Source organism: Alligator sinensis, unplaced genomic scaffold (assembly GCF_000455745.1).
Source record: "Alligator sinensis unplaced genomic scaffold, ASM45574v1 scaffold1040_1, whole genome shotgun sequence".
Classification (NCBI taxonomy): Eukaryota; Metazoa; Chordata; order Crocodylia; family Alligatoridae; genus Alligator; species Alligator sinensis.
Genome location: NW_005843167.1, coordinates 222,922 through 232,129, shown reverse-complemented (window position 1 = coordinate 232,129; position 9,208 = coordinate 222,922). Strand labels below are relative to the sequence as shown.

The 9,208-nt window shown below is 42.6% G+C and overlaps 1 protein-coding gene across 1 annotated transcript in view; it reads right to left on the bottom strand.

Moving 5' to 3' along the window:
- The window catches only part of DNM3 (dynamin 3), a 127,972-nt gene that overhangs the window by 7,674 nt on the left and 111,090 nt on the right, over nucleotides 1-9,208 (bottom strand). The window contains exon 15 of the mRNA XM_025194182.1: nucleotides 2,005-2,118. Coding sequence (XP_025049967.1) covers nucleotides 2,005-2,118 — 114 coding nt within the window. The remainder of the gene's footprint in view (nucleotides 1-2,004; nucleotides 2,119-9,208) is intronic.

Sequence of the window (9,208 nt, the reverse complement as noted above, 5' to 3'; positions counted from 1 at the left end):
TGACCTTCAATACAGAACTCAAGAATTCCCACAATTCACCTTTGATGAATTTCTAAGCACTTGAGATAGCACTTAGCCAGAAAAGTTAATATCACTGAACTCTTAAGGATGCAAGAATATTTCCAAGGAGAAATGCTGGTAACATTATTAACCAAAAAAAGAAAACACCAAGTGACTTATCCCTGGAAACCAAAGAACAATTTTCCCATGATATGATTATAATGCAGAACATTTGGTTCACTGGAATTTTCAGTAACTTCTACATTATAATTAAAAGTATTAACCATCCCTTATTTTTCTCAAATAAATGTTTAAAATGCCATATAAGAATAATGTCTGCTTTCAAACCTGAGCATTTACAAACACACCCACAAATTTGATTTCTTGAATCTATTGTTTTTATGACCTCATAGTAATCTAAACAATACCCTACCAGCATTTTGAAGACCAAATCACCTCCTTTCACATGTATTGTAGTTCTTAATTACTCTAATTTATTAAAAATATTTTTGATCATAATACATAATAGCCCCGAGTGTAAATTTGAAATACCTATTCCCCTGTGAGATTTAACCAAAGGCATGGGCCTTCCAAATTAACCTTGCACAACCTCAAATTTAGAATCCATCCCAAAATAAAGATGATTTCTAGAAAACACTACTATTAACACTCTTTGCAATGACCTAATACAATGTGTCAGGTATACTTAAGATCTCTACTCTACTCAGTGAGTGCATCTACACATGGTATTAATATGCCTGGATAAACTCTGGCACAGTTTGCACCAGAGCCTATTGCTCCCAGATGCGTTTACACGTACACCCAGGCCACAGCATGTTGAGCCATGGTACGGTAGTCCTGGCTGGCAGGTGGTCCAGGGAGTCAGCCTGCCAGTCAGGAGAGGAGCTGCTCCACTCCAGTTCACCAGGATGTGAAGGGGGTGGCTGAGGCATGAGGGTGTTACAGTGTGGGTCTAGCCAGCAGGCAGTCTCCACTCTGTGGCACCTTTGTGCCCCAGCCATCCCCAGTCACCATCTATATGTACACTGTAGCACATACTAAATAACTCGTCATAGGACAGTACATGCATCAGGCAGTACTATCCTACATCGGAATTAATTTACTGCAGCCTAATAATGCTGCACGTGTGGATGGTGACGCTTTACTGTGAAGCTAAGTAGTCAACTCCACAGTAAAATGCATGTGTAGATGTGCCCAGTGTGTCTAAAACCAAGTTTCCTGAACTATGATGTTTATAAAGCCAAAACAAAAACAAGCAAACCATTTTTTCCTCCAGAACTGCCATCAAACACCTTATCTCCCTCCCAAATCAAAACCACCCTACTCCCAACAAAAGGAATTCAGTTACAATTTATTTAAAATAGCGCAGAAGCTTTGGAAAGTGACATATTATCCATAGTTACAAACTTGGTTTTTTAACTTACATTTATTGCTTAACTGAATAGTCTTTCATAACTCAAGTGAATTTACTTGACCATAGGGACCATAAGCTTGAAATCATGTTAACACCACTAAAAAGTTATTCACAATTCCAGGCCTTTGACAATATTCAGCAGAAACACAGCTGTAATATTTAAAAAACGAATCTAACTATTTATAGGAACAACAATAACTCAATACTTTTGCTTTACATATTAGATGCAACAAAATCAAAGTGGACCAGAAAACTCCAGCACATTCTTGTCTTTACATTTTAAAAGAGTTAAGGATTAGAAGTTTATATTCATTGAGAAGGAATATTATATTTATGTTCTCAAAACTTATATAGAAGTCTCAACAGTATCAGTAGTCCCTTAAACAAAAGGAATAGATAACTGCAAGAACACTAGTCACCTAAAATGTGATATCCTAAAGTAAGTTAGGTTAGAAGAAAAATAGGAATAGGAACTCAAGTTCAGTGCAAACAAAAAGTACAATCTTCATGAGAAGCATGCAAATAAGTACAATCATATTTCCTATGGGCATCAATCGTTATGTCCTTACCTCATCATCTTTATACCAGGACAAGCTTTCTGCAGTCAGAATAAACCAGTATTCCTTGGAGCCTCCTTTCATGATGCCAATATTGTTGATGGTCAACCAGCCCTTCCGGATTACCTGTACAGAATTGTAGTCAGACATATGGTTAAGGTAATCCCTTGTTGATTGCACACCAAATCCAAATCCAATGCTACATTCATTTTCAAAACAAACTGCTCTTTAAACAGTAACTTTTTAATTTCCTGACCAATTTATAATCTAGTCTCTGCAGGTTCTGAGGACTACAAGAAAAAAAAAAACACAATATAAAACGAAAATGACCATTTTAACACATGGGAAAAGTGGAGGGAAGAGAGAAGTCTAGGCATGGTCATGCTGTAGTTAGACCCTTATGTATAAAGGTTAAATATCAAATGTGCAATTCTAGTACCACTGATTAGCCAAGTAGTAGTAAACTGTGGAAACCTGCATGAAAAACACCAGGACTTAAACCTTATATTTACTTCACTGCTGTATCTATAAGATTTTTAAGTGTAGAAGCCATTTCTGCAGCTGGCTATTTGAGCTGCCAGCTCAGTCTGTGGCTTCTGGAAACCTTATCCATCAGAGAAAAGGACTTTCTGAAGGGTCCCATCAACTCAGAAAGGAGGCCTTGCATAATTTATACCCTTTCAAAGAAAAATGACTGCATTTACAGAAAAGTAGAGAGAAAAGGCAAAAGACTAGAAAAGATAAAGAGGAGAAAGAGGAAAAGAAAGGAGTATATAAAGAAAGTCTTCTTCTTCTTGTGTCTCTACACCATATATGTCTATCTCATCACACACGTTTGCGCTTGTTTATTGTACTTTGCAAAATCTTTCATTGCACATGAGCCTTCAAGCAGTGGGCGCTGCGACAGGTGTTTCGTAGTCTGAGGCTCTGTGCCGCAGTCGCATGTGGCAGAACCAGTGGCATTGCCCCACTTCTTCATTAGTTCCTTGGAGCGTCTGACTCCGGTACATAGGCAGTTGAGACACTGCCACCTTTGCCATGGTTTGTCAGGCACTGGTGGTAGGAACTCAGTCACTGGAACGTCCATTTTTTTCTTCAGCCTCTCGTTCCACGTCTGTAGTCATGTCTCCTTGGGTTTCACTGAGAGGTTGGGTGCTGGTTAGGAAACTCCTGCATGACTTCAGATGTTTGTGTGTTGCGTCATGGTCATACAGGGGATAGATGAGTCTTTCTTCAGACAACTAGCACAAGTTTCCAGATTACAGGTCCTGGTTCTGATAGGGGACTTCAATCACCCTGACATCTGCTGGGAGGGCAATATAACAGTGCACAAGAAATCCAGCAAGTTTTTGGAGAACGTTTGTAGACAACTTCCTGGTGCAAGTGTTGGAGAGACCAACTAGGGGCCATACTTTTCTTGACCTGATGCTCACAAGCAGGGAAGAATTGGTGGGGATGTAGAAGTGGATGGCAACTTGGGCAGCAGTGACTACAAGACAACTAAGTTCAGGATCCTGACAAAAGGAAGAAAGGAAAGAAGCAGAGTATGGACCTACAACCTCAGAAAAGCAGACTTTGATTCCCACAGAGAACTGATGGGCAGGATCCCCTGGGAGGCCATGCTGAGGGGGAAACCAGTCCAGGACAGCTGGTAGTATTTTAAAGAATCCTTACTGAGGGCACAGTAACAAACCACTCTGATGTGCAGAAAGAATAGCAAATGAGGAAAGCAACCAGCTTGGCTTTGCAGAGAACTCTTTGGTGAGCTTAAACACAAAAAGGAAGCTTACGGGAAGTGGAAGCTTGGACAAAACTTGGGAGGAGTATAAGAATATTACTCAGGTATGCAGGGATGAAATCAGGAAGGCCACAGCACAACTGGAGCAAGTTGCAGGTAGCAAGGGATGCAAAGGGTAACAAGAAGGGTTTCTACATGTTAGCAATAAGTGGAAGGTCAGAGACCAAGTGAGTCCCTTACTGAATGGAGGAGGCAACCTAGTAACAGATGATGAGGAAAAGGCTGAAGTACTCAATGCCCTTTTTATCTCGGTCTTCAGAGACAAGTTCAGCTTCTAGACTACTGCACCTAGCAGCACAGTTTAGGGAGAAGGTAAGCAGCCCCAGTGATAAAAGAACAGGTTAGAAACAATTTAGAAAAGCTGGTTATGTACAAGTCCTGGGGTTGGATGCAATGCATCCGAGGGTGCTGAGGGAATTAGCTGATGTGGCTGCAGAGCCGCCGGCCATTATTTTTGAAAACCTGTGGCAATCAGGAGAGGTCCTGGGTGACTGGAAAAGGGCAAATATAGTACCCATCTTTAAGAAAGGGAAGAAGGAGGATCTGGGGAACTACAGACAAGTCAGCCTCACCTGACTTGGGGACTCACAGTCCCCAGAAAAATCATGGAGCAGGTCCTCAAAGAATCCATTTCTAAGCACTTGGAGAAGAAAGTGATCAGGAACAGTCAGAATGGATTCACCAGGGGCAAGTCATGTCTGACCAACCTGACGGCCTTTTATAATAAGACTAGCCAATTGCCTGTGAAGAATGATGGGGGAGCAGGGGGCTGGGACGGAGTGCCGCCACCTAATGCCCCATGCTACTGCTGTTCTGCCTCTTGCAGGGAGCGGGGAGGCCTGCTGGCCTTGGCTCCCCCACCCTCTGCCTGGTCCAAGGCACAGCTTTGGAATCATGGCAGTGCTCCCACATGCTTGAAGCACTCTGATTGGCTGTTTCCGTCAGCCAATCAGAGTGCCAATAAAGCAGTACAGATGGACAGACTTAGGCTTTTATAATATTAGAATAACTGGCTCTGTGGATGCGGGGAAAGTAGTGGACATAATATGCCTTGACCTTAGCAAGGCTTTTGACACCATCTCCCATAGCATTCTTGCAAGCAAGCTGAGTTGGATGAATGGACTGTAGGGTGGATAGAAAGCTGGCTGGATTGTTGGGCTCAAAGGAGATTGTCATAGATCAATGGCTGAATGTCTAGTTGGCAGCCAGTATCAAGTGGAGTGCCTCAGGAGTCAGTCCTAGGGCCAGTTTTGTTTAATATCTTCACTAACGATCTGCAAAATGGGATGAATTGCACACTTGGCAAGCTCACAGATGACACCAAGCTGGGAGGAAAGTAGATATGCTGGAGGGTAGAGCTAGGATTCAGTGTGACCTAGACAAATTGGAGGATTGGGCCAAAAGAAATCTCATGAGGTTCAACATGGACAAGCGCAAAGTCCTGTACTTAGGATGGAACAATCTCATGCATTGCTACAGGCTTGGGACTAACTGGCTAATCAGCAGCTCTGCAGAAAAGGACCTGTGGGTTAAAGTGGGTAACATGCTGGATATGAGCCAACAATGTGCCCTTGTTGCCAAGAAGATTAATAGAATACTGAGCTGCATAGTAGGAACATTGCCAGATTGAAGGAAGTGATTATTTCCCTCTATTCAGAACTGGTGACGCCACACATCTGCAGTACCATGTCTAGTTTTGGGATCCCCACTATAGAAAGGACGTGGACAAGTTGGAGAGAGTCCAGGGGAGAGCAATGAAAATGGTTAAGGGGCTGGGGCACATGACTTAGAGGGATGCTGAGGGAACTGGGTTTATTTAGCCTGCAAAAAAACCAAAAAGACCAAGGGAGGGATTTAATAGCAGCCTTCAACTACCTGAAGGGTGGTTACAAAGACAATGGAGCTAGACTGTTCTCAGTGGTGAAAAATGACGGAACAAGGAGCAATGGTCTCAAGTTGCAGCTAGGGATATTTAGGTTGAATACTAGGAAAATCTCTCTCACTAGGAGGGTGGTGATGCCCTGGAGAAATTTATCCAGAGAGCTGATGGAATCTCTATCCCTGGAGGTTTTTAAGGCCCGGCTCAACAAAGCCTTGGCTGGAATGATCTAGTTGGGGATGGTCCTGCTTTGGGCAGGGAGTTGAACTAGATGACCTCCTGAGGTCCCTTCCAACCCTAATTTTCTATGCTTCTATGGAGGTGGGGGCAGGTGGATTGTGAGTCCCCCTCCAGCTCAGGCTGAGACAACCCCAGCCTGCAGCTCACTCTCCCTCCCTTCCTGCAAAAAGCACTGGAACTGGGAGGTAGGAGAGCAGGTCTAGGGGAGAGAGGCTCCAGACAGGCTCCTCAGCTATACAGGCTCCAAAGTGGAGCCTGATTCCCCCTTCCCTGCCCCCTGGCCCAACAGGCAAACATCTGTTGGGTCAGGGGGGCTGCTCTAACCTCGTGACACTTTATGTAAAGTGCTAGGAGTTAGAGTATGGGCCTGTGCGTCTGTCAGCATCCATAAGTCCACTTCATTCAGCATTCACATAGGCTCAATTAGTGAAAAAGCTTTGATGTGTATGCAATGAGAAATAGTCTACATTAAGAGCATAGGAACATAAGAATTGCCATTTACTGGGTCAGACTACAGGCCCATCTTGTCCAGCATCCTGTGTCAAAAAGTGGTATAGAGAAGATCCAGAAAGGGAGAGTTAACCAGGTATGACCAGGATTTTTTTCTAATGTTCCTCTCTCACTTACAGCCTCTAGCAGCTAAGGTCTAGGAAGTTCCAATTCATATGTTGTACCCCTCACTCCCATACTCAAGAGCTACTGATGCCCCTTTCCTCCAAGAATTTGTCTAGTTGCTTTTTGAATCTGGCTAAAATTAATTAATATTCATTAACAAGGACAAAGAAGAAAGGCCCATGGTGTTGCCTATGGGTCTTGAACTGGCACTCCATACTGCATGCTGCACAGAGCTCTATGCAAACCTGAGGCTAGGAGTTCAGAGCAGCTGCATCTCCCAGTTGTGGGGATGTGTGGGGTGTCCCTACAGCTATAAGTCTCCAAGCTGAAGGGACTCCCAGGTGCAGAAGCTTGCTTCTTGCTGGTGCAAGGGGAACCCAGAATTGGGCTTCTTCTGCACCAGCAATAAGGCATGATAGGATGTATTGCATGATCCCACAATTTCGCCTCCTGCCATGCACAACTTATGGCCTGTAGAACTTTTGGACTTGGGTCTTGGGTCTCCAAGTGGTATTCAGCAATGGGGGGCATCTTCTGTTGGAATTCTCTCTATGCCCCTGGGAAGAAAAGCTGCAGCAACAGCAGGGTCCTACCACTCATCTGCTATTGACCCAAGGTGGGTCATCCCAGCCCACAGCCACAACAGATTGCCTACCTCTGACCTAAGGTGCAAACTAAGCAGATTGATGGGAGCAGCAAACCTGTGAAGAAGGCCTATCATCTCACTGTTAATTTGCATGCTAATAAAACAAACAAAAAAAAAACCCTTTAAAAAACATGTGACTTTTTACCCCATATACCAAACCACGCTGAAGGCAGGTTTGAGAGCACACTGGGAAAGGCACCACAATACAAATCCAAAGATACCTCACATCCCTGTATTAAATTACATTTTAATACATCTATTAAAATCAGTGAACATCTCACTGAATCTAATTGGAAACAACCATATATGGCCTGTGTGTGTGTGTGTGTGTGTGTGTATTTGATATAGATGTGTGTGTGTTTGATAAATCTGTGTGTGATATAAATGTACACAGATAAGAGATGTAGAGATGTGTGCGTGTTTGATATACATATAGATATGTGTGGGGTAAATATATGTAGAGATATAAATATAGTATAGGTAGAGTATAGATGGGGGTGTGTGTGTGCACGCGCATGCGTGTTCAATAAATGCATGTATACACACACATACAGCTGACATGGACTACAATGCTGTGGGATTGTAGTAATTTAATTAAATAACTGCAGCACTGCAGTAGGAATTTTACAAACAAATCAGACAGTTATGGTTTCTTCAGCCAACTTCCTCAGCCAGCTCCCAATATAATGATATTTATATACCATCTTCCAAATGATTCAAAGCACTTCAAACAGAAAGTCTTGCATGAAACACGCAAGGAATGAAAAAAGAAAAGAAAAGACCAAAGATAAAAGATAAAAGAGGTTAAAGCAGCAGGATGCCTGCTGAGTTACAATTTAAAATACTGAATTACTGTAAGGAGCAATACACCACTCAGGGGAAGCAGCAGCAGCAGCAAAAAGACAGTCAAACCAATGCTGTATTTAAGGTTGGTTAGAACAGGGACCATGGAAAGCTGATTCTCCAAGAGGCCAGAATGAGAATAAATGGCAAGATGCAAGAAAGGACCCAAAGGTGAAGGTCTGAGTGCAAGTTCTGGATATATGTATTTTGTGATCACTTAAATAAAAGGAAAGCAACATGTCATGCATAGTTCATACAATGCTTTCCTCTGGTTCATGTTAAACTCTCAGTTACAAATATGTGCTTTGCTAATCTGGGGGGGGGCGGGGGGGGGGGGGGGGGGGGGGTGGAAATGACTGTAGAACGTTAAGAACCATCTGAAATTTTAAAATTCTTTTTAGTTAAGAATAAGGAAATTCCTTTAACATTTTTTTCTGTTTTGCTAACAAAAAAACAAATCCTTGTAATATGACTCCCAAAAGAGGATCTCTTTGTGGTCCTGAAGAATCAACCAATGCCACCTCCTACAGATGTATAATCCTCAACAGATACATACAGTAGGCAAGCTGGTTTGATAATATCACTGATCATTCACCTTCCCATTATCTATCCAATAGCAGAAAGGGTCTGCCAGCTCAAAGAAGGATTCAACTGTTACTCCTACAACATACCAATAGCCAGAAACCAAGCCAAGGCAACACCTTGGGCATGTGTGTTTTCCAGAAAATGCTGCAGAATTCCTTTCACTTCCTCACAAAAGTTCCATAAACATTGAAGTGTGTAAAGGAAGAGCAGACCAAAATGCCAAGCAATTAGAGACTGGATGTTATGAAAGAGGAAATTTAGATGTAGGGAATGAGCATGGGGCCATATGTTACTATGACTGAATAGTTCAAGTTTCTAGAAATATTACATGGGCATACTTTATAAATTTAAATACTACAAATAAGTGGTAGGGTGGGAGCATTGTTGTAAACCATGATGGTCCAGGACATAGGCAAGAAGCAAGGCTTTTTAGTGATACCTTTTACTGGACCAACTGTATAGTTGCCAGTGATGTTAGGCCCATTCTACATGTGCAGGTAAAGGCACAATTAGATCTAATGCATGTTCCGCACAATCGTGCCTCCAGCCATGCCACATGTACATGGCAAGAAGCACAACCATAGACCTGTGCATTAGATCCAGTCACACC